Raw genomic sequence first — 26246 nt, forward strand, 5'->3', positions numbered from 1 at the left:
GGGATGAAACTTGGTGGGAAAAATAAGCACAAGTCCTAGATATGTGATTGACATAACCGGAATGGATCCGCTCTCTTTGGGGGAGTTGAGGGGGAAGGGTAAATTCCCAACATAAAATAAACATAAAAAAAGGTATTTTTAACGAAGAAATGACCGGATCTTTAGAAATTTCATATTTAGAAGGACCTCGTTACTCAGATCTTTTATTTTAAGTCCCGACCGGATCCAGTGTCATTGGGAGGGGGCGGAAATCTTGGAAAACGCTTAAAGCGGAGAGATCAGGATGAAACTTGGTGGGAAGAATAAGCATAAGTCCAAGATAAGTGACTGACATAACCGGGCCGTATCTGCTCTCTTTGGTGGAGTTGGGTGGGAGTAATTCGGAAAAATTAGAAAAAATGAGGTATTTGTAACTTACCAACGGGTGATCAGATCTTAATGAAATTTGATATTTAGAAGGATCTTGTGCTTTAGAACTCTCATTTTAAATCCCGAACAGATCCAGTGGCGTTGGGAGAGTTGGAGGGGGAAAACCAGAAATCTTGGAGATCGGGATGAAACTTGATGGAAAGAATAAGCACATGTTATAGATACGTGATTCACATAATTGGGACGAATTTGTACTCTTTGGGGGAGCTGCGGGTTGTTAATTTGGAAAGATTAGAAAAATTTAGGTATTTTTAACTTAAGAATGGGTGACTGGATCTTAATGAAATTTGATATTTAGAAGGAACTTATGTCTCAGAGCTCTTATTTCAAATCGCGACCAGATCTGTTGAGATTGGGGAGAGTTGGAGCGGGAAACTGGAAATCTTGGAAAACACTTAAAAATGACGTAGATTCGTGATTGAGGTAACCGGTCTGGATCCGCTCTCTTTGAGGGAATTAGGGGGTGGGATTCAGTGCTTTGGCGAGTTCGGTGCTTCTGAACGTGCTAGGACGATGAAAATTGGTAGTTATGTCAGGGAGCTGCACAACTTGACTTGATAAAGTCTTTTTTCCTGATTTGACCATCTGGGGGGCTGAAGGGAGCGGAAAAATTAAAAAAAATAGAGATATTTTTAACTTACGATTTGGTGATCGAATCTTTATGGATCTTGACATTTAGAAGGACCTCGTGACTCAGAGCTCTTACTTTTAATCTCGACCGGCATTTAGCCTCTGATTTTCCTTTTAAAGCAATCTATTGATTCTTAAAACTTTGCTAGAGCTCATGCCATATGAGCTCTTGGCTCTTCCGACCTCGTCACAAGTGCCTTACGAGCTCTTAGCTCTTGTTTTTAGTTAGTAACAATTAATAAAAAAAGTTTATTATTTAGATATTACTCTTTTTAAGTGAAGTAAATTAATTTAGGCAGTATATTTAAAGTAAACGATATTGTTGCCTGCGTGTTAGCCCTTACCAAGCTTTTTTTCAACTCTGTTTCGGTTCCACTTAAAATCTGAGTGGTTTCTTGAATAGTTAATTCAATATTACCACATATTTCGTAAATGCAAGAAACAAGTTTTGTTTTGATTTGTTTGGAGCAACCAATGGCTTAAACTTATGAAAATTAGGAGGGAAATTGTATTTTCAATATTTAGGGGGCAAATTTATTGTTTTTTTATTTTTACAATGAAAATACCAAAAAAAAATATTTTCCAATAAAAAAATACCCCAACAAAAAGTGTTTTTGAAAATCTTTTGGGAAAAGAAGTAAGGGGTGTCCACCGTCACATAAGGTATAATTTCTGTTCGTTCTACATCTTAATATTGCTCCTGCGTTTCAGCTGAGTTTTTTTCCTTATTTAGTGTCTGACCGTTGTTAAAATCATGCCAGGAACTTCCCTCCCACCCCCAAGCGGAATTTCCCCTGAAGATTCCACCCGGAGACTTTCATCAATAGGGATATTTCTACCATGGAAAATCCCCCCCACACACAGAAAATCCCATCTACAGGAGAAAAATCCGTATATTTCTCTATAACAATTACTATATGTAAACAACGGGCAAGTTACATCATCCTTTTCCATACGGACAACGGGGGGAGAAGTATGTCATCCCAAAAGGCATAGTTATTGGGTCTTTCACCTATACTCAATCAAATGGATATCTTAAAATTTAGATCAGATGTCTTCGAGGAAAAAAGTGGTGTGGGAGGGGGACTAGTTGCCCCCAATCGTTTTGGTCACTTAAAAAGGGGGCCATAACTTTTCATTTCCTTTGGTATGAGTCATCTCCCGAAATTATAGAACCATTGGTTTGATAGGATTACACCTGTGAAAAATAAATAATAAATAAAAACAACAAATAAACAGACATCCGTGATCTTTCTTCTGACAAAATAAAAATGCAAAATTCCATATTTCTGTTGATAGGAGCTTGAAACCTCTACATAAAGGTTCACTTAAAATGCTTGTGGTGTAGTGTCAGCACGTCCCCTTCATGCAATTTAAAACAGAGAGGAAAATCAGTAGGGGATGCAATAGTAGCATTTCTTACCCGGTATTAAACATTGCGTACCTTTGAAATTACGTTATTATATCTTTTTTAACAGATATTCTTGGATATATAAATTTTTATACTCTCTACGTCCTTAGATGTGCCGTCACTAGACAGGATATGAGGTTAAATTCCACACTTCAAATTAAAATAGCTTCGTTCATTCTAGAACTGTTTCGAATTAAAAAGACACATTCCTTGCTTGGAAAAAATTGTAAGAATTCGCTGACAACATTAGGTTTATCTTATGAGAAATCCCTGATCAACGAAACTTCGAAGCACTCTAGCATCCAGGCTGTAAACGGTAGCTGTCAAAAATTGCTGGAGAGGACATGGACCCATTTGGATGATATAATCATGCATGTTGAAATTATTCACGTGATTCTGGTTCAGACAATGCGCAACATGTTTACTTCTCTGCTAAAAAATAGATAATAGACAGAGTGGGGAGATGGCGAAGGAGTTATTGGCACACTTTAAGCGTCCATTAATTTAGATTCTTCTCCTTTATTAACTTGTAAAGTTTAAGTATTTGGTTTTCAAAGCTGAATCCAAATTTGCCCTCCCATGTTAATTTTCCCCTCCCCCCTAAAAATAGATAAAAACTTTTTTGGTCTTTTCAATGGAAAAAACCCTTTTTTGGGATTATAAAAATTTAAAAAAAATATTAGCCTACCCCCCTTGATTTTGAAAAAATTTACCACCCCCTTCCGGTCTACTGATTATTCTAACAAAATATATTGGTGATGGACCCATATATTGCATACGTTAAGCATTCTTAGATTTTTGTCTAACTTAAATTTGAAACTGGAACCCACTTACTTGCTTTCTTGAACCGAGCTTTCCATTCGAATGCAGAAACCTGGATCAAAGAAAGATCAGTTTGGCATAAACACTATGGATAGTCCTGTCTGATATTAAATCTATAAATCATATACAGCTAACACACTTTTAGGCATAGTTTTTAACCCAATCAGAAATTGCATGTGGTTTTAGTGCGAGTAATATCATAAGTCAGGACCACCGACAGCAGGGGAGATGGTCGGCAAAAACAAATCTAGGATGAGACCCAGTGGTTTGTACTTTTTTTTTCTTTTTTTTTTTTTTTTAGTTTGGCAGAAAGCTCAAAGATTGTACCTTTAATTTTATTTTTGAAAAGTAAAATAGTATTAGAAATAAAATTTTAAAAACTGACGCGAAAATAGCTCTCACCAGGCCCGTAGCTAGGGAATGCCTTGGAATCCAACCTCTACCCCTCCCCCTCCAACAACACCCAAAGTCTCTTAACTGTTGCACTTTTTCTATTACATCTTATATTTTTCATACATTAGCCTGTTACTTGTTTTCAATCAAAGTGGTATCTCCTTAAAGGGTCAACCCTCCTCAAAAAGCTTCTCTTGTTTATTTGATCAAGCATTTACATAAACAACTCTTGGCCCTAATCTAAGTTAACAAATATTATGATTTCCTTGATGATTTCCGGGTTTCATGTAATGAAACCTGGCTCGATTTCGTTTTTACTCTGTTCGGTTTTTTCGTTTCAAAAACGAAAGTTTTGTTTTATTTTCTTGCCCTTTTCTAAGGGTGAGTCCTATAAAATATATTTTTGCGTAAGTGTCTGACATATGACAGATTAAATGCACATTTAATAACGACAACATTGACAGAGGTTCATGCAAAAAGATGTTTTAACACTGCCAATATGATCTAAAAGGGAATACAATACGATTTATATTCACCTGGTCTATGATTTCAGATCAAAGATTCTTCAGATTCTGATAATTTTCTATTCGTCAGTATTAAAATAAGTTCTTGAAACAAGATTATACACAATAATGTATTGTAAAGCATCCTCGAACCTGGTGTTACTCATTTCTCCCTTTTCCGAAAGCTCCAGTAGTTAGTTTCTTAAATTAACAATGTACTGACACATTTTTTCGAATCCAATTATTATTACTATTATTTATCGAAAACCCATCTTTGTACAAAAGGAAAATGACGGAGCACTGCAAAGAGGAAAAAAAAATCAAAAGCAAAATATCACTTACTGTGACAAGGTAACTATAATCAAGAAGTTGGCTCCAATTATGTCTTAAAATCTTGTTGTGTTTCTCATGAAGTTCAACAACAGTTATAGTAGGATCTGCTATGTAAAAACTGTTCGTGAGTTTTAAATGGCGTGTCCAAATCGGATGTCTCAGTAGGTATTTTGTGAAACAGAAAAAAGTAGAGCAGACTTTCTATTTATCAACATTTGTAAGAATCTTCCAAAAGGGTGCAATGTACAGGATGTGGGAGAGAGCAACAGCGTTGCGACATAACAGCGATTGAAATGAAGCTTAGCAGAGACTATGGAAGCATAGGCCGCCGACATGTGGCATTTCGTGACTTTTGTTAGGAGATGAAGAGTATGAGAAATGGTATTTCCAATGCGAATACCAAAATAAAGCGATTTTTTCAGACAAGCAGATCTTAAAATTCCCAAGTACAGTTTCATGAGGAAGTGGGCCTTTCTAGTTAAAGCACGATGTCGGACTTTGCGGTATAGAATTCCAGACCAGATTTTAAATATTCTGCTTGCAGTTTTGGGAAAGTTTCAGAAATTTTGTCCGAAGTTCGGCTAATATAAAAATTTCATCAGCATAAGTGACTGAGGAGATATCGAGGCCAGAGAGAACGCAAGGCATCTTACACTGATCCTGAGCTTCGCGGATATAATCATCGAAATAACAAGGTGAGGCAATGGCTTCTTGCATGGCTCTTCTCTTAACTGGTATAGTTCTATCCAGTGGCCTTGCTATTCCGTTTTGCTTAAGAGAGTTTTTAAGACGGATTTACTTCTCTTTTAATAGCCCTTAAAAGCTTAAAAGGATGGATCAGGGAGTCAAAGGCTTGGCGAACATCATGACTCGCAAAGGCGAGTGAACTGCCTGTAGAAGAAGCATCAAATAGAGCATTAGCAACAAATGCAAGGGTGTCTGCACATGCAATGCCATGTTGAGAGCCAAATTGATGTGGAGGCGTGTAACTTTTTTCATCGAGCTCTTTTTTAAACAGTAGTTCATAAGATTGCATAAACTGGTTGAAACAGCTATGGGTCTGAAAGATAAGCATTGATTGGAGCTTTTTTGCCTTTTTGGAAATGAAGAAATATCTCCCATGCAGAATATTGACGGAACAATGCCCTGTGCAAAAATCATCTGCAGCGGTAGAGTGAGATGTCCTAAATGCACAGGACCACCGCTTTTAATATAAAGGGTGTGAAGTCCATCTATGCCTCGAGACATCTTGGGCTTAAGGCGCATATCAGCATCAGCCATTGAACAATGAGGTTAATTTATCCTGCTTCTCATTATAGAGCGCAGTGATTTGAGATTTAGTTATCCCTGGGGTAACCTTAAAACTGCATTGGGTTCATCAAATTTCAACTTGCTATGTTTCTTTGTACGTCCTGTACATTCCTTTTGACTGCAATCCTAAGGCTATATCCAGACCTTGGGGGGGGGGGATGTCTGAAATGTATTGAAACTGGAAATGACTCTGAAAATCAAACTGATATATTTTTCTGGATGCAATGAAGCAACAATTGTTTTATAATAGTGTCTAGTTCAGAAGAGGGGATAACTGATTTTCTGCCATGTCTAACACCAATATTGAAAATTTCGAAAATCACTTCCAGTATAACTATATCCCTCGTTCTCCCCCCCCCCCCCCATCCTAGTGCCTGGAAATAGCCCTGTGCAAAACGATAAGTTTATTACTTATTTCAAAAGAAAGCATTGTTTTTAGAAAAACCAAAACATTCCAAATAGGCCTTTTAGTGAACTTTTTTCTACGAAGAAATTTACTTTCAATTTGAGGACGCCTTGAAGGATGAAGGGAGAGTAAGAAGTGGTAAGCCCAAGGCCTGTCCATGGCTCTTGGTGGCCTTGGTCATACTCATCAATTCAACCTGAGGTCCACGCTTTCAGTAAAAACTTCAGAGATAGGTCCTTACCGTTTTTTAGCAGTAAAATGAATCCGGAAGCATAGGAAAAAAAAATACAAAACCAGTATGTTGCACCTGTAATACGATGAAATTTAAGGAGACGCAGAAAATAGCTTCATAAGAATCCTCATTACTCAAAGATTCTTGAAGCACGTCTCAAATGCCTAAAATATCTGTAAAGGCATGCCCCATCTATCTCATATAGTACAATAGGTACTTATTTGCTATTAAATTAATCGATTAAAAAAGAGAAACTTTCGAAGATAGTTTATCTAAAAGATAAGCTGTATATACCTCTCTTTCAGCCAGCAAAAGCAAGTTCTGAGCGAGATCTGTTGTGCTCCTTGGATTATTCGTTGTCATTGAAAGATTTAGCGCCTGTTCAAACCATTCAATGGCACGGGTGTAAAGTTGTGCATTATAGGCGTATTTTCCAAGATACAGACAATCTGAAGCAGTAAGGGCTAAAAGGAAAAGAGAGAATATTTAAACTAGTGAAAAATCAATATCGAAATTCGGTATTTTTTAAGAATCGTGACTGGTAAAGTTTTCCCTTTTCTTTCAAAGCGATTCCGCTTTGTACTTCATTTGCTCACCAACAAAAAAAAATATTTGATTTTGCTTTTGTTTTTATTCATATCGCTTAAGCTATTAATTACTAGTGCTAGGAAACTGAGCTTCACTGGGCCGATGACCCCTGAATCACAAAGACCGTAGAATAAACAGTTGAAATTACTAAAAATGCTTTAGCGTAAAGAGCAAGATATTGTGGAGGAGACGAACACCCTTATATACGTAATATTTTATGTTCGTTTTAAGTTTTAATGCTGCTCATTACTTCCAGATAAAACAAAAATATTTATTTTCTCAATGTTTTTTTTTTCAATAATCCTAGAAAATCCTGCACCACCTTCATGGAAATTCTCTTCCCTCAGGATAAATTCCTCCATAAGAAGATCCTCCCACGTAACCCCCTTCCCTAGACGCACCCTCACCCCAAAGCGAAAGAGTCCCCCTGAAAACGTTTGTTCACTTCATAATATAAAGTTTGTAACTTGCAGCCCCTCCCCCAGGAGCTGAGGGGGATTAAGCCGTCTCCAAAGAAATAGTTAATAAGTTTTCGACTACACCGAACAGAATGGCTATCTCAAAATTTCGATCAGACGAATTTAGGAAAAAAATTAGCGTGGGAGGGAGATAAGCTGCAATTTTAAGTGACCACCGGGTCAATACAATCACCCATGGGAAAAAAAATAAATAAAAAAAATAAACACGCATCCGTAATCTGTCTTCTGGCAAAAAATACAAAACTCCATATTTTTGTAGATAGGAGCTTGAAATTTTGCAGTAGGGTATAATTTTCGTTAAGATTCTTTGACTTTTAGTGGGTGTTTCCCCCTATTTTCTAAATAAGGCAAATATTCTCAGGCTCGTAACTTTTGATGGGTATGACTAAAATTAATGAAACTTATATATTTAAAATCAGCATTAAAATGTGATTCCATTGATTTAACTATTAGTATCAAAACTCCGTTTTTTAGGAGTTTCAATTACTATTGAGCCGGGCCGCTCCTTTCTATAGTTCGTTACCACGAACTGTTTGACTATATGTGTTTTGAGCAGTCTTGGAAAGTATAAATAAAATCAAATTGAATATTTGATATATAATGCTATTAATTGTTTCAAGATCAACAGTTCGAGATTTTGTTTCACTGTAATTTTATTTGCATTTTCAATGCTGTTATAACTGTAAAACAAAATTTTTATATTATAATTCGCTTTCAGTGAAGCATCAATGACTCATTAGGCTGTAGACTTTTACGATTAGGGAAGGGACAGCATCCAAACTCTTGTTTGTAGTGAAGCTGTATTTGTCTTGAACAGTCTTGGAAAGAACTAATAAAATCAAACTGAAGATTTGATGATGCTAATTGCTGAGACCTCATCAAATCAAAATTTAGTTTTACTGTAATTTTAATATTTATTGTCAATGTTATAATAAGTACAAAAGATAATGTTTGTAACATAGTTCGTTTTCACTAAAGCGCCAATGACGCAATAGGTTTTAGATTTTTAGCGTGAGAGAAGCAAATCCAAGCTCTTGTTTGTAGAGATTTATGTTCGTTTCAAGCTTGATTTTCATATTCAATTTAAGTTTCATTCGTTTTAAGATTTATTTACCCATTTATATTAGTGCTCAGTATATTTGTTATTGTATTGTTTATTTAATTTCTGTTCATTTCGGGTCTCATCTATAGTTCAATAGCAAAATATTTTTGTTCGTTTTAAGCTTGATTTGCATATTCGGCTTAAGCTTTACTTGTTTTAAGATTTATCTATTCATTTATGTTAGTACCTGTTGTATGTTTTTTTTTGCAATGATTGGTGATTTAATTCTGTTCGTTTTGGGTTTTATTTATTCTTTAATAGTAATTTCTGGACGTTTCAATCTTGAGTTAAGCTTAATATGGCATTTAGTTTTTTTTTTAGAAAACTTTTGTTTAGGGAATTTTTTTAAGCTAATTTCTGTGTGAATGAATTGATGATTTCTTATGTGATTTGATATTCATTTCCAGAGATTAAAAAACCTTGCCAGAGTTTTTCAAATTGCCAATTTCAAAATAATTTTTTATTACAATGTGAAATTAAAAGTTTTGGCAAGAACTAATGAAATTAAACTGAATATTTGATATTTCCTATTAAATATTTGATACGATCAATTGCTGTAAGCTCACCAGCTCAAGATTTTGTTTCACCCAGGGCCAGAATTAAAGCTTTGACGCTTCTAGGTCCAAGGGTTTTTGCCGCTGCGTTTTCGCAGGATCTTGGTGGAATTCCTCAAAAATTCCAGGAATAGTGAAAGCCGCAAGGTATTGTGGGCCTATTCGTAAATTCTGGTCTGGTTTCACTGAGTTTTCATTTTAATTCAATGTTGTGACAAGTACAAAAAATATTTGTAATTTAATTCGTTTTAGTAAAGCGCTAAATACATAGTGTAGGCATTATGCTTTTACTGTTAAGGAAACGGGGAGTAGAGATACTCTTGTTTGTAGTGAAGAATATAGGTGTCAGGAGCAGTTTTGGAAAGAGCTAATTAAATTAAATTGAATTCCTATAAATTTTGGAATAATATATTGTTAATAAGTTTTTTTGGTTGGGGGAGGGGTCTGTCCTCGGAGGGAGGGCCAGGGGTCAGTTCCCAGAATTTATTATTGATAATTTTTTGGGGAAGGGAGGGGTATTGGGCCATGGAGGACGAGGAATCAGCTCCCATACGTTTTTGAGGGGGCGTCGGGCTACGGAGACAGGGTTGATTTTTTTTTGGTCAAGGTTTTTTTGGGGGGAGGGGGGTTGGGCGATATAGATAAAACCACAAATCAGCTCGCTTAAGTTTTCGAATAAAATATCGTTCATAAATATTTTGAGTGGGGTTGGGTTTATTTGACGTTTCAACTATTTTCAAAACCCCCACATGAGAACTTTATATGTCATCAGATTTAGGATAAAAACTTGCCCCGGGGCTTGGGGGGCTGTGTTGACCCTGGAACTTTTGTTATCCGATCTTTTGACTTACTTTAACAAAATGGCTATCTAAAAAACTCGATTGGTTGGATTTGGGGTAAAAATGCAAGAGGAACAGTAGCCCTCCGGTCCTTTTTGACTCTTAAAAAGGGAACTAGAACTTTCAATTTCCAATCAAATGAACCACCTCTAAAGTTTATACGACCACCCCTTACAAAAAACTTTATATGCCTACCATACATAACTTAAAACACTTACGTACTGGTTCTGGGGGGCTGTGTCATATCCGGAGTTTTTTTTTATTTTATCTTTGAACTATTTTGAACGAAATGGCTATCTCAAAGTTTTGATTGGATGCGTTTGGGGGAAAAAGGCCTTTGGGAGGGGGCTAGTTGCCCTCCGAACACCTATGACTCTTAAAAATTCACTAGAAATTCCGATTTAAATTCGAATGAGCTCCCTTTAAAGTTTATACTACCATCCCTTCCATAAGAAACTTATATACTCCTGGGATATAACTAGAAACACTTACCTTTTGTTTTTGTTTTTTGGGGGTGAGGCTGTGTTATCCCTGGAATTTTGTTACATGATTTTTGGTCAATTTCGAACAAAATGGCTATATAAAAAAATTTGATCGAACGCACTAGGGGAAAATAGGGTTGGTGAGGGGGTAGTTGCCATCGGATTTTGACTCTTAAAAAGGGAGCTAGAACTTGGAATTTCTAATTATTTGAATCGCCCCCAAAGTTCATACAACCACCTCTCCCAAAAAACCTTATATGCCCCCGGGGCACAAAATATAACCCTTAGTTCACCCGTGCTCTGGTGGATATGTTGACCCGAAATTTATTATTTGATCGTTTGACTATTTCAAAGGAAATGGCTATCTCAAATCCACCGGATGCACTTCAGGAAAACAGGGTGTAGGGGTGGGGTGGGGGTTAAATCTCCTACTATCTCTTTTGACTCTTAATATGGTAACTAGAACTTTCAGTTTCCAATCAAATGAGGCACCTCTGAACTTCACACGACCACCTCTAACACAAAAACCTTACATGCCCCCGGGGCATAAATTCAAAAACCCGGCACTGGGCTCTTGGGCGAAGTGTCGACCCTGAACTTCTTGTTATTTGATATTTGAACTATTTTCAATAAAATGGCCATCTCAAAATTCTTTTTGCATCAATTTGGGGGGGGAAATGTTGAGAGGCACCATCACATTCAGCGTATCAGAAAACCCTACTGAAGAAGTTTCAAGCTTCTATCTACAAAAATGTGGAATTTTGTATTTTTTGCCAGAGGACAGTTCACGGATGCGTGTTTATTTGTTTTTTTCCCCCGGGGATGATCACATCGACCCAGTGGACCTAGAATGTTGCGATAGCGCTCATTCTAACGGAAATGAAAAGTTCCAGTACCCTTTTTAAGTGACCAAAACAATTGGAAGGCACCTAGGCCACCTCCCACGCCAATTATTTTCCCAAAGTCATCGGATCAAAATTCTGAGATAGCCATTTTATTCAGCATAGTCTGAAAGCCTTATAACTATGTCTTTAAGGACGACTTACTCCCCCACAGTCCCCGTGGGAGGGGTTACAAGTTACAAACTTTGACTAGTGCTTACATATAGTTATTGGGAAGTCTACACACGTTTTCAGGGGGATGTTTCGGTTGGGGGGAAGTTGTTGAGAAGAGGGATATATGTTCAGGGAGCTTTTCCATGGAGGAATCTGTCATGGGGGAAGAAAACTTCATGAAGGGAGCACAGGATTTTCTAGCATTATTAAAAAAAAAACAATGAAAAAATAAATATGAAAGTTTTTAAACTGAAAGTAAGGAGCAATATTAAAACTTAAAACGAACAGAAATTATTACGCATATGAGGGATTCACCTCCTCCTAATACCTTGCTCTTTACGCTAAAGTAATTTTAGTAATTTCAACTATTTATCCTACGACCTTTGTGATTCAGCGGTCATTCTTAAGGAGCTGGGACAAAATTTAGGCTTTAGTGTAAAGAGGGAGGTATGACGAGGGGGTAAACAATTTCATATACGTAATAAAAACATACGAATACATAAGTTTGTTACGTAAGCTAATTCGTAAGTTACGTGTATCTTTTACTAATAAAAAAGTTCGTAAAAAATTAGAAGTTCTAGTTGCCTTTTTAAGTAACCCAAAAGTTGATGGGGCAACTAGGCCTCCTCCCCCGCTCCTTTTTTCTCAAAATCATTCGATCAAAGTTATGAGAAAGCCATTTAGCCAAAAAAGTAAATATGCAAATTTCGTTTTAATCATTCATCTGCGGAGAGCCAAAATCAAAACATGGATTAATTCAAAAACGTTCATAAATTAAATAAACAAACCAGTTTTTTTTAACTGAAAGTAAGGAGCGACATTAAAACTTAAAAAGAACAGAAATTACTTCGTATATGAAAGGGGCTGCTCCCTCCTCAACGCCCCACTCTTTACGCTAAAGTTTTTTACTTTTTTAAAAAGTAGAGTTGAGAGAAAGTGTCAAACTTTAGCGTAAAGAGTGGGGCGTTGAGGAGGGAGCAGCCCCTTTCATAGACGAAGTAATTTCTTTTCGTTTTAAGTTTTAGTGTCGCTCCTTACTTTCAGTCAAAAAATGCCTAAACAAAAATAGAAGTGAAATGGTATATATCTTAAAGCCCTATTCTCTGTTTGTTTTGCATGTTCTAAAATAAATTTAAAAGGCATATAATATTTCTCTCTTTAATTAGGTTAGAAAAGTCTGGATTGATTTTGATCCATAGACTGTCATTTAGAGTCTTCTGGTTTATCTTTCACGAATGTAGATATTTACGTATTTCTTTGTTATTTAAAACTGCATGTTATATTACATGTTATAATACGACAAGGCAACATGTACTAAAAGCCAGTATAGTAGCCACGAACATAAAACGATATAAATCAAATAAACGCTCATTAGCGATCTTCGCCATACCGAAAGTAGGATAACATGATCATACTGACAAATTAATATTTTTCCTTCAGATAACGCAGGATTTAGATACCTCACTACTCTACAGACGAGTGATGTTGATGCATCGAGACACGTTTAGGCAGCAACTCAAAATTTGCAAAAATCCTTTCCTTTGATGTTGAAAGTTCCTGACGTCTGCTTTAACAATTTACCAAATTATTATTTTTATCTTTATGAAGCGGCCAAACAACTATTTGTAAAACAAAAAACAAACCGATTGCTCATTGTCTAAACTGTTGAGTCTGCTCTACTTAGAAAACAATTAGCTCTCATGCACTGCCTTAATATTCTCTATAGGATTTTAATTTTCGAGTTCTTCAAAACTGTACCCCATTTCTGTTTCACTTCGTTTTCCATCACTTCGTCGATCTGTTCTTCTATTTATACCGGTGGATCAGTCGATCCTAGGAAAATTATTCCGTGTGAAGACTAATTTCGTTTTACCTTACATTGCTTTACACTTACCTTTACATTGCTAAGATCATCTCTTCCCTTCCTAAGACAACTCTTCATATGACTGATTTAGTAGCCTATCAATAGGTAGCTAAACCCCACGCAATCAAAATCTAGACTTTGAAACTAATCTATAATTTTGTAGACACCAAGGTCACTATTCAAATAGCGCGAATGAGTCGTTCTATGCAGGACATACACTGTACCCTCTTTAGCTCTTAGAAACTGTTTCTTACCACCCAGTGATCGAGTTTTTCGTACTTCTTCAATTTAATGAAACCACTCTCTTTCACTTTTTGCAATTCATAGTCATAAAGCCTCCCCAAAATCTAATCATCTTCGCTATCTCGTAGTCAATAAGCCACGGCTGTGGTCACTAGTACTTTTTACACTTTAAAGCCCAGTAGAGCAGAAGTTCTTTTTCAAATATATTGCTTGTACGACTGATTCGACATGTATCACCCACAGAGAATTTGCCTTTTATTCTACTTTCATTGGAAGAATATCGTTCCAGAAAAATATCAAGCTTATAGCCACCGTGATGAACTTCAATAGGACTAATATTGGACTGGGAGTAATCATGAATAAAGGCAGTAGTATTTTGAGGATGCAATATCTGGAAATGAGAAGTCGAATGGTTCTAATCAATCGTTCAGCCAATGCAGCCTTGATTGGGCTTTGACTATGATACAACTCTGTACTGTATCTTAGTAGAATTTTCTAAATATGGATTGACAAATTCACTCCCTTGATCTGTTTGAAATTTACTATAGGAATCTTGGTTACGACTAATAGTAAGAAAATTAATGGGTGGTGCATATATAGCCCATGTTGACAATTGTCATGTGGGTTCATGACAAACCCATGTCAGGTATCAATACTAAGGACAGCTTTAGCTTTGGCTAAATCCCACTAAAGTCTTTTCTAGAGTTTCAAAGAAAAGACAAACGTAAGTGCAACAGCTTGTATGTTGGCAAAACTAGAATTGTCAGATTTGTTTTAAATGGGTGTTATAAAACCCCTCCTTTTAACAGCTGGAGAATTTACCAAGCCTTCTAATTCAGCTGAACATATCAGTGGAAGGTCTGGCGATACTATCTGAAAAGCCATTTGTTAGATCTGTACGATAATCTGAAGAGAAAACGGTTTATTGTTTAAATCTGTGGATATTTTTATATATTTGTGCTTTGTATCAAATACACTTTAGTTTTGAAATAAAGAGGAGCAAGCCTCCTCATTTTTTTCTCGAGGTACTTTTGAAGATTATAAGATCCATGAATACGATCTTGCTTCAAAAGATTTAATTTTGTTCTTATCAGTCTTTTAAACACTTAGTTTAAACAAAGTTTATCACTAGGTTATCTGTTCAATTCTTTTCTGGATAATAAAATTCATTTTCTCTCAAATGAATTTTGAAAATTGAAGGTCATTCATCAATACATTTGTGCCATAAACAGTTCACCAATTTCACTGAATCTCCAAAAGTCAAATTTTTTAGATATAAATATTAAAAATTACCTGATTTTGTTTCAACGTGCAATAGTTTCCCCTGGGAAAGTGCCCAGATATCCAAATCATATACATCCTGAATCCTAATTAATGCTTGAGCTGCTCCATGTAAATCTTGTTCTAAAGGGATTGCTCCCTTTAATTTCGCTCTTTCGATTTTCCGCGATACAACTGAAAAAAATATTAAATCAAGACATAATATGCCTTTTATTTGGCAACCTAAGAGCTCGCGTTATGGAGCCCAAGCATTAGGGAATGATTAACGAAGGAGTTTACACACTTGTGTAGGAAACCAAATTTTTAAGTAACAAAATGAAAGGTACTTATCTCTTATAGCCACGATACTCAAGAAGTGAATTTAGGTTAATCCTAATTAAATACACCTAAGTATGATGAAAATAAAACACTTTAGTAACAAAATTATTGAAACTGCAACAGAGAATTATAGAAATCAGGCCCTCTAGAACGCATTATATTAAGTGATTTCTAACCTAGCCTAATCTAACCTAACAAAATACCAACTAAAATTTCTGATTAAAATATGCCTACATTGTAGTGTATATTTTACCGTAAATGTTCGAAATGTAGTTAATGTTGACAATCACCAGTGAAAGTCCAAAATCCTTTTTCTCTTCTTGGATTCAATTAGCTTTGCCTGTCAGCTTTTTCAGTCTTGTGCGAGCTATGATGATAAAAGCTAGTTAGGTTAGATTATCTTAGTTTAGATGTGTCTATACAGGCTGTGATTCAGTTGCACAGCCTATATAGACACAGCATATAGCCTGCAGCCTATATAACATCTTTATAGACTGTGTTCAGTAACCACCGGGCTTTCAATCGGTTCGCTTCATAGCATTTGAGATAGCCCGTGCGCGAGGGCGGAGTCATGAAGAGTGACTTAGGTTACTATGTTTCAAAAACCTTTAATGTAGAGAATAGGACTTTTCGCAACTGTCCGTTATATATAGTTTTGCTGTGTTGACGAATTTCGAACATTCACAGTAACATTTTTACACTCTCTCACGCTAAGCTGATTATCACCGGGTACTAACTAAAATACAGAAAGAAACCGGTTCCATCAGACCATGAACTTCAATGAGCTGACTAAAAGAGATAAGTACCTATATACCAATATAAAATCGACTTCAAAATTTTATCTCCGAAAATAAGTCAAAGAGAGTTCAAAGGACTTAGAATAAAAAAAACAGAATTGTAGAAAGCAAACTATCCTTTAATCGGTCATATTCGAAGTTTATGAGTTGATCGGAGGATCGTTGATCGACCGATCGAATTCGAAGTTGATCGGTCGTCATCGAAGTTGATGAGATTTAGAGACGATTTTCAAGCCTCTCACGGTGCAGGGTGTTTCTATGCAAAATTGATATCTTAGTATCTGTTTTTTTTTATCAAGTTGGAGTTTTGTGATTGAGTCAGTGATGGAACATGATTTGGCTTTACCTACCTTTTGCTCTTTTATATATTAATTCCTTTACTTTATTAGTTATTATCTTCTGAATCACTGGATAACAACGAAAAGGCGGCCCACAGACCATGAGCATCCAACAGAGTACAAAGATGCGGCAAAAGCCTTGGATTCGTAACGATTGCACAAACTAATTTGCCCTCTTAACAAATAAGAACTTGATACAAAGCTTAAGAATTTCTTATTTCCGGCTTTGAAAGATCAACGACAAGATAAATCCTAATTGTCCTTAATGTCTTTCGATACTATAAATGTTATTTCGCGAGTCTCAGTGTCGGCTGACGGTCTCAAAAGCGAAGGGCTCATGTTAGAAAACTTTGGCTCGATAAGCTAAAATTTCTGAACAAAAAGTAGTCCATAAAGCTAAAATATTTAAACAAAAGGAGCATGTTAAATATTTACGACCGTTCACATTGAAGACAGTAGACTACGCTATGTTCAATGCTAAAACTGTTTACGCTTTATGTTACAACTCTTACGTTTATCTCCCTTCACATCGAAACTGTTCCCTTCTCACTGGAACACTATTTTTTCACAACCTAAGTTCGTAGTCACCATAGATATTGAGCACTATCATCTTTTGCAGAAGCTTTGAAACAGAGAAACATGGCACCAACAGCAGTGTTAATTAAACTGATTTGCTTATAGCTGCAGTAGCTATCCTTGTGAAGCCCAATTGTCAAAAAAAGGATGTTGTTCAATTCCAAACATTTTTCACAAGCAAAAAATTTCAGTCCGTTTCTAATGTTTAATCTCATTAATTTTCCTCTATTTTTTCCCGTTTTTTACCCTGAAAACAGGATTCTTCATGTAATATAAATATTGTCCAACTTCTGCAACTCAATTATTATTTCTCGAAAAAAAATTCTTTTAAATGTGAACGTGGGATGGTGAAATTTGTTCAACTTTTGCCTTCAAGATTCCTGCGTTTCATTCTGTCTTACAATTACGTTAATGTAATGTCTTACGCATGCTTATTAAGCCTTTCATTACTTAGAGTGAAGGGGAGAACGTAACGCCAAAAAACATTGTGAAGGGTCCTTTCGGATCTTCAACGCAATTTGCTGTTTAACTGTGAAATTTCCATTACAACTTATGTGCATTTGTGCTTGAAAGTAAATTTCAATTTATGGATTAAGTTTAATATGATTTATTGTTTCCATGAAAAACAAGCAGTTAATTAAATTCGTGACTGCACTTGCATTTTATAAAAAAAAAGTTATAAAATGCTTCAAAACTTCAAACTTCAAAAGTTTGAGTCCAACAGCTTTGTTTTAAACGGTACATATTTTGTTACACCAATAGATTTCCTGCCCCCTCCTCTCCTGCAATTGCACCGACTATTTTTCTTCCCTATCCATTAAGTCATTAAAAATACCTCTCCAGTCATTCTTTTCTAAATTTTGTTCCAGCGTATTCAAGTCGACAGTCAGACGTTTGATTATATGGTATGCTAGGATTGGGTTACCCTCTTCTAAGTCTTGCCTTCTACTGGAGTTTCTATGCCATGGTGGTTTGTTGGCCAAAAACCTAAAGCATTTTGAGAAAAATCAGTAGTAATAATAATAATAACAATTAAAAAGTGATCATAAATTATTCAGAGATTTTTGTGACTTCAATAAATAGCGACTCATTTTAAGCCCAAAAAGATTAGAAAATGTTTTCTTAATCAACGTTTGCTTATTTCTTATTTATTCTTATTTTCTTATTTTATTCTTATTATTCTTATTGATTTTAAATAGTTTTATTATGAATCAATTTTAGGAGTATTTCTATTATAGTTTATGAAAAAGCACAAAGAAGTAAAAATACAAAAAAAAAAGTTTTCCAAAAGCAGCCACAATTAATAAGCGAATTAAGAATGAAAATACAAACAAGTTTTACAAAAGAACAAACAAAGACACAACATAAGTTATGCCAGTGGAAATGTGAGATCTGATTCAAGGGAATAACATACAGAAACATTCCTTCCATTATAGGATTTTCATCTTTTGCAGATACCACCATTTTGCAGATTTCGACCAATGTATAGCTCAACCATCTATGGAGATTCCATTTTTAGAAAAAATCAGATACCATTTTTTAATTGACGGCATCTGACTATCATAAATACAAATGTCATTTCTTTCTGAAGTTTACGCATTTCTTCTATTTCGCACTGAAAGTCAGTTTGACGAGGGGACAAACCCCCTCATTCACGTAATAATTTCTGTTCGTCTTAAGTTTTAATATTGCTCCTTATTTTCAGTTGAAAAACTTTTTTCTTTATGTAATTTCTCATATTTTTTTTAAATAATGCTGGAAAAACCAGCACCCCTTCATGGAAATTCTCTACCCCCATGATAAATTCCTCCATGGAAAGATCCTCCCGCGTAACCCCCTCCCCTTTTTCATAATTCCTTTTTTCGAAAATCGAGACAATTTTCTCAGGCTCGTAACCTTTGATGGGTAAGACTAAAACTTGATGACATTTATACATTTGAAATCAGCACAAAAAGCCGATTCTTTTAATATATCTATTGGTATCGAAATTCTTTTTCTAAACCGTTTTTTAGAGTTTCGGTTGCTATTGGCCCGGGTCGCTCCTTACTTACAGTTCGTTAACACGAACTGTTTGATCCAAAGATTGGCCTTTAGTTTCACATATTCGACATGCTCGTAAGACATTGGCTAAAACGATTCAACATATTGTGACCATTCCATTCTTGTGCCCATTTTTTAATACTAGTCATATACAGAATATTAAAGTTTTTATTTCCGTTATTGTAAGTATCTTTTGTATCTGTCTCTTTTGTATAAAAACTGTATGATTATTCGAACGTTTAATGCAACTGATATATTTACGTCACATTATAAGTTACACTTTTAAGTTAAAAGAAGATGTTTGCAGGCGGTTAGGTCCTTTTCATTCTCTCGTGCGATCTTTCTGATTTGCAATTGTGGTTCTTTATAATTTATATTGTCATAGTATAGTTTTTTGTCTTTTTTTTTGTATGCGTTCTTTTTTCTTCCGTTTTTGTTACTCCACTTTACCGCATTAGTGGGTCACGTTTCACCGCATTAGTGGGTCTACTATTATTATATCTAAGTATCCTTGAAACATCGCTATTAAATTCTCGTCCAGGAGTCTTCCAATGATTAAACCACCTAAAAACTAGTTAACCTTTCCAATTTTAAATTTATGTTAGCTCTAGATACGACAAGATGGTGATCTTCTACTTTTAATATTAATAACAGCACTCCTATGTATAGCCACAATACAAAATGCTCCTATGGGGGAAGGGGGGTACATGTGGTCTAAAACCGCCCCTTGGATCCAACCTTGCCTATATGCTCTAGCGGTCTGTATCAATCCTGCCGGTCTTCAATTTTCAATCATAAAATGAATAAGGTTAGCGGTCTAAAACTGATGCGAGTATATTTTTAACTTGTAGGCCATTTCACGACAAAATATCCTTTTGTCTTTGCCTAGATTACTGCACCCGCAACATTATACCAGCCTATTACCATTGCTAATTTCATAACCTACCCCAAATTAGCCTAAACTCGGATACCATCTAACCCTGTTTGTACCAATCCTAGCATTAAAGCCCCTGAACAAAAATACCTCATTTCTACCACCAAACCTTACTTATTTGTTATTGTAATTGTATTTCAAGTTCCCTCTGGGTTACTAGTGTCTGCGTCAGGCGGTCCTGCAAGGGTGTAGCCGATATGACTAATGCATTGCTTTTTTTTTCTCACAATGTGTGGAAATGGAATTATATTGTGAATACCATCCCACCCTAAACAAAACTTTGAAACTCCCTCATTCATCATGAGTTCAACTCCATCCAAATATATCCCATCCCTTCTACCTAGATGAGTAGATTTTGTATTACCTAATTTCAGGTTTGCCAACCCTAGAAGATACCATCCCACCCTAAACAAAACTTTGAAACTCCCTCATTCATCATGAGTTCAACTCCCTCCAAATATATCCCATCCCTTCAACCTAAATGAGTAGATTTTGTATTACCTAATTTCAAGTTTGCCAACCCTAGAAGATACATGTTCAAAGCTCTTAACAATACCAGTTCAACTCTGACTTTGTTAGTCAAAATGGTACGGTAGGCCTATCAAATAGTTTGTGGTAACGAATTATGAGTAAGAAGCGACCAGGCTCAATAGTAACCGAAACTCTAAAAAACGGAATTTTGATACCAATAGATACATCAAAAGGATTGGTTTTTTATGCTGATTTTAAATATATAAGTTTCATCAAGTGAAGTCTTACGCATCAAAAGTTACGAGCCTGAGAAAAGGTGCCTCATTTTCGAAAAAACGGGAAACATCCCCTAAAAGTCAAAGAATCTTAATGAAAATCACACCTTCAAATTCAGCGTATTAGAGAACCCTACTATACAGGTTTCAAGCTCCTATCTGCAAAAATGTGGAATTTTATTGTTTGTTTTTTTTGCCAGAAGAAAGATCACTGATGTGTGTTAACTTGGTTTTTTTTTGGGGGGGTGATCGTACCAACCCAGTGGTCCTAGAATGTTGCAAGAGGGTTCATTCTTACGGAAAATAAAAGTTCTAGTGCCCTTTTTAAGTGACCAAAAAATTGGAGGGTAACCAGATCCCCAGTGACATTAAAACTTAAAACAAACATAAACTATTCCGTATATGAAAGGGGCTGTCCCCTCCTCAACGCCTCGCTCTTTGCACTAAAGTTTGACTCTTTCTCACAACTCTACTTTTAAAACAATAAAAAAAAATTGCGTAAAGAGTGGGGAGTTGAGGAGGGGACAGCCCCTTTCATATACGGAATAATTTCTGTTCGTTTTAAGTTTGAATGTCGCTCCCTACCTTCGGGTAAAAAAAAAAGTTTTTTAATTTAATGTTTTTCAGCATCGTAGCGTCTCTAGTCACTTTTTTTTAATAGACAGAATTAAACTGCAAGTTCAACAAAATCAAGTCAAAAGCTATTGCTATGGTGCAATGTGCCCATACTCCACTGAATTCAGTGTGAGAAGGGTTGCATGGAAGAATATTAAAGAAGTGTAGGAAGAATTATCAATGGAATCTCAAAAAAATTTGGTAGAGGTTAGCAGCTATGAATTTGGCTGCACCCTAGAAGGGAGTGATCCCAATCCAAAAGACATTTTCTCTCGTGTTAGTCTGCAATTGTGACCCAGGATTAAGAGCTGGTGGAACATTCCACCAGCTCTTATTAATTCCAAAGGTGTTTTGGTGCCAGAGGTAATCTTGATAATAATTTCCAATCACTCTATGTTTAAAATGTTGTGCATTTTATTTTTTGCCTGGTTTCTTTTTTGTATTTGCTCTTTACTTTTCATGGAAAAACATTTTTATTAACATTAAACAATGCCTTTTAATAGAATAAAGAACTTACTCTTTCAGCTTAACCATATTTTCTTCCAGCTTGTTCAAGTATTTTTCAAGAATGTCATCAATTTCTATTTCAAGAGAAACGACATCTTTAAGTTGACTATTGGCCGAAAAAATTTCTCCTCTGCTAACATTTACTCCAAAACACAATAAAATGGGAATAAGGATTGGAACACCAAACATTTTGTTTACATACTCTAAGCATCGCATAGATTCAATTTTAAATCAACCATACAATAGTTTTCGAGACGGATATTTATATTTGATACAACAGCGTCAGTTTTTAACTGCCTTCAAAGCTCATTACCCTCAATTAAATTTTCCGGTCAACAGATGGTTTGATTTAACAAATTGATTTTATGACTTTTAATATGCATTGAATATTGCATATTTAGTATTAAACATTAATGTAAGCTCATAAAAGATGCGGGTTGGGAGGGGTGAGGATAGATAATCTCCATAAATTAAGGGGTTTTATAGACGGTAGTGCATTTGCTCTTTCAATTGAACATACAGGGAAGGGAGGAGGCTGGTCGACATTTGACTTTCCCTTCCGAGGGCCAATAATCCGTAAAATGGCTAGATTGTATCATTTTTAGAGAAAAATACGATTCTTTACAGGTTGAGGGCTCTTTTAAATGTTCTTACCCCCTCCATGATTTTTGAGGGATTAACATCCCTTGCTGACAAGTTTAGCAATTTTGCCACTTTCTAGTTGCTTACCTAGGTATTTAATTGACCCTAAAAAAATTCCGCTTGCACTCATGTCTTTGACGACTGAAAAACCCCAATAATCTAAGAATTTCAGAATTTTTAATATCCTAACTATTGGAACTATGGAGATACCACTATTTTTTTTCCACCAGCATTGGAATTAATTGAGGAGAGGCCTAGAGAAGTACTGAGGCTTCTTCTTTGCTATCCAAATAAGAAAATTAAATAAATTACTTCGTGCGGTTATGTTCCTATAACTGACCAAAATGTCTATATTAGGAGAAAATTTCTTTCTTGGGAATCTGCTTTAAGTGTCTCTTTTCTCACACTACATCAGCTCCTTGCGCAAAGGGATAGAGTGGGGGAATAAACCCTCCAGTATTATTCAACGGCGTTCAGATACACATCAAGCTGGCTCAGACCCTTGAGCCGTACTCTTCACAATATCTCCTCGCGTAGAGGATATTTCATTAATACATGGGTTACTCCCTATATCGAACTTCTCTAACTACTCTCAGGAACCTATAAATGGGCGACAATGATAAATATTAGGCACTGAAAGGGGTAAGAAAACAAAATAGAACTGATCTTCTGACATAATAAAAAGACACAAAATCACATAGCCTCTGGTGGCGGGTTGTTCAGCGTGCCGAAACCGCTGCCACAAGGGTTTCGGCACGCTGAAGTTCTACCGATACCGTCGGCAGCGCGCCGCCGAATTTGTTCTAACGGTGAATTATTTTCTGGTTTTGCTTTGAAAAAAATAAAAGGAAAAATCCGTTATTCAATGGCACTTGCAAAAATTTTGGACTCCCCTCAAGTATTTTTCAATTTACATCTACTATGGACTTTGTGGACCCCTCTACTATGGACCCGTCTGCTATCTTTCATTAGTCCCTGTCCTCTTCACCACAATATAATAAGTTGCAATTAAATGAATTCCAACTAGCCCTGATCTTCCTCGAATATCTTCTTTATAAATGTTCTCTTCTTTTGGCTGGACAAACAAATGCAAAATCTTCACCAAACTTCTAAGATCATAAGCATTCAACCAGCCGGCCCATACTATTGCTAAAACCGGCTAACAGGTTTAGACACACTTTTATTGCAAAACTTTTATTACACTACTCCTAAGGGAAAGGATTCAAATGTGAAGCAATTGGAAACAGTAGTCACTGTAGCGTAGACAGTGAGATGTTGGGAAGTATCAACCCCCTTATTATAAAGATTAATTACTGATCATTTAAGTTCTAATCTTGTTGTCTACTTTCATGCATTTTTTTATGCTTAATTTCCATTCATTTTCACCATCATATTCAGTTTAATCCACCCTTAGCTTAAACGCAAAAAAGGAAATTTTGCAGTTACAATGCTTCAAAACCAAACAAAAAGCCCATTAAAAATCTGTCCTCTTAATTTTTTTTTTTAAAAGGGGGGCCTTAAATGCCAATATCCTCACTTTTGTCCAGTTCTGCATCCTCACTGCCCTAACGTTATCTAATCAAGAAGCCTCCTTTTCTTTGAAGTATGATCATTAGTCATGAGGAAATATAGAGTTTCTATTCTTTAAAAAAAAAAAAACTTAACAAGAGCTAAGAGCTCATATGGCACTTGTGACAAGGCAAGAAGAGCTAAGAGCCAAGAGATCATATGGTATGAGCTCTAGCAAAATTCTATGAATCAATAGATTGATTTAAAAGGAAAACAAGAGGCTTAATGCCGGTCAGGATTTAAAATAAGAGCTCTGAGTCACGATGTCCTTCTAAATATCAAAATTCATTAAGATCCCATCACCCACTCGTATGTTATAAATACCTAATTTTTTCTAATTTTTCCTCTTCCTTTAGCCCCCCAGATGGTCGAATCTGGGAAAACGACTTTATCAAGTCAATTTGTGCATCTCCTTGACACGCCTACCCATTTTCATCGTCCTAGCACGTCCAGAAGAAACAAACTCGCCAAATCACTGAACACCTCCCCCAAACTCAACCAAAGAGAGCGAATCCAGTACGGTTCCGTCAATCACGTATCAAGGACATTTGTTTATTCTATCCGCCAAGCTTCATCCTGATCCCTCCACTCCAAGTGTTTTCCAAGATTTCAGGTTCTTATTCTTCCCATCCAGTTTCATCCTGATATCACCGCTTTAAGTATTTTCTAAGATTTCCGGTTCCACTCTACTACTACCCCCCCCCCCCCCCAATTACGCTGGACCCGGTTGAGATTTTAAATAAGGGATCTGAGTCACTTCTAAATATGAAGTTTCATGAAGATCCGATCACTCCTTCGTAAGTTAAAAATACATTATTTTTTCTAATTTTTCAGAATTAACTCCCCCCCCCACAATAGAACGGATCCGTTCCAATTATGTAAACCACATATCTAAGACTTCTGCTTATTTTTCCCACCAAGTTTCATCCCAATCCCTCCAATCTAAGCGTTTTCCATGATTTTAGGTTCCCCCACTCCAAACTCCCCCCAATGTCACTAGATCCGGTCAGACTTCAAATAAAAGCTTTGCGACACGATATCTTTCTAAATATCAAATTTAATTGAGATCCGATCACCCGTTCGTAAGTTAAAAATATCTCATTTTTTCTAATTTTTCAGAATTGACCAACTACCCCAAAGAGAGCGGATCCGTTTCAGCTATGTCAATCATGTATCTAGGACTTGTGTTTATTTTTACCACCAAGTTTCATCCCGATCCCTCCACTCTGTGTTTTCCAAGTTTTAGGTTTCCCCCTCCCAACTCCTCTCCAATGTCACCAGATCTGTTCAGGATTTAAAATAAGAGCTCTGAGACACGATATCCTTCTAAATATCAAATTTCATTGAGATCCAATAACCCGTTCGTAAGTTAAAAACACTTCATTTTTTCTAATTCTTCAGAATTAACCCCCCCCCCCCCCACTACCCCAAAGAGAGCGGATCCGTTACGGTTATGTCAATCATGTATCTAGGACTTTTGCTTATTTTTCTCACCAAGTTTCATCCTGATCCCTCCACTCTAAGTGTTTTCCAAGTTTTAGGTTTCCCCCTCCCAACTCCCCCCCCAATGTCACCAGATCTGTTCAGGATTTAAAATAAGAGCTCTGAGACACGATATCCTTCTAAATATCAAATTTCTTTTGATATTTCGGAACGGAGATCCGATCACCCGTTCATAAGTTAAAAATACCTCATTTTTTCTAATTTTTCAGAATTAACCCACCCCCCACAAGTACCCCAAAGAGAGCGGATCCGTTCCGGTTATGTCAATCATGTATCTAGGACTTGCGTTTATTTTTCCCACCAAGTTTTGTCCCGATCCCTCCACTCTAAGTGTTTTCCAAGTTTTAGGTTTCCCCCTCCCAACTCCCCCCAATGTCACCAGATCTGTTCGGGATTCAAAATAAGAGCTCTGAGACACGATACCCTTCTAAATTTCAAATTTCATTGAGATCCAATAACCTGTTTGTAAGTTAAAAATCCCTCATTTTTTCTAATTTTTCAGAATTAACCCCCCCCTCCCCCAACTAATCCAAAGAGAGCGGATCCGTTCCGGTTATGTCAATCATGTATCTAAGACTTGTGCTTATTTTTCCAACCAAGTTTCATCCTGATCCCTCCACTCTAAGTGTCTTCCAAGTTTTAGGTTTCCCCCTCCCATCCTCCCCCCCCCCTAATGTCACCAGATCCGGTCGGGATTTAAAATA

The 26246-nt window shown here is 36.2% G+C and overlaps 1 protein-coding gene across 4 annotated transcripts in view; it reads right to left on the bottom strand.

Moving 5' to 3' along the window:
• The window catches only part of LOC136035417 (prolyl 4-hydroxylase subunit alpha-1-like), a 57815-nt gene that overhangs the window by 28467 nt on the left and 3102 nt on the right, over nucleotides 1-26246 (bottom strand). The window contains exons 2-5 of one of the 4 annotated variants that reach the window (XM_065717213.1): nucleotides 21839-21971; nucleotides 17822-17973; nucleotides 14970-15131; nucleotides 6765-6934 (exon numbers count right to left, since the gene is read on the bottom strand). In XM_065717213.1, the coding sequence (XP_065573285.1) occupies nucleotides 6765-6934; nucleotides 14970-15131; nucleotides 17822-17973; nucleotides 21839-21855 (501 nt within the window). In that variant the 5' untranslated portion in view covers nucleotides 21856-21971. Of the gene's footprint in view, nucleotides 1-6764; nucleotides 6935-14969; nucleotides 15132-17821; nucleotides 17974-21838; nucleotides 22107-26246 lie in introns of those variants that run through there. The other 3 variants (XM_065717211.1, XM_065717212.1, XM_065717210.1) reach the window with 3 other exon arrangements.

This window comes from Artemia franciscana, chromosome 14, assembly GCF_032884065.1.
Source record: "Artemia franciscana chromosome 14, ASM3288406v1, whole genome shotgun sequence".
Taxonomy (NCBI): Eukaryota; Metazoa; Arthropoda; class Branchiopoda; order Anostraca; family Artemiidae; genus Artemia; species Artemia franciscana.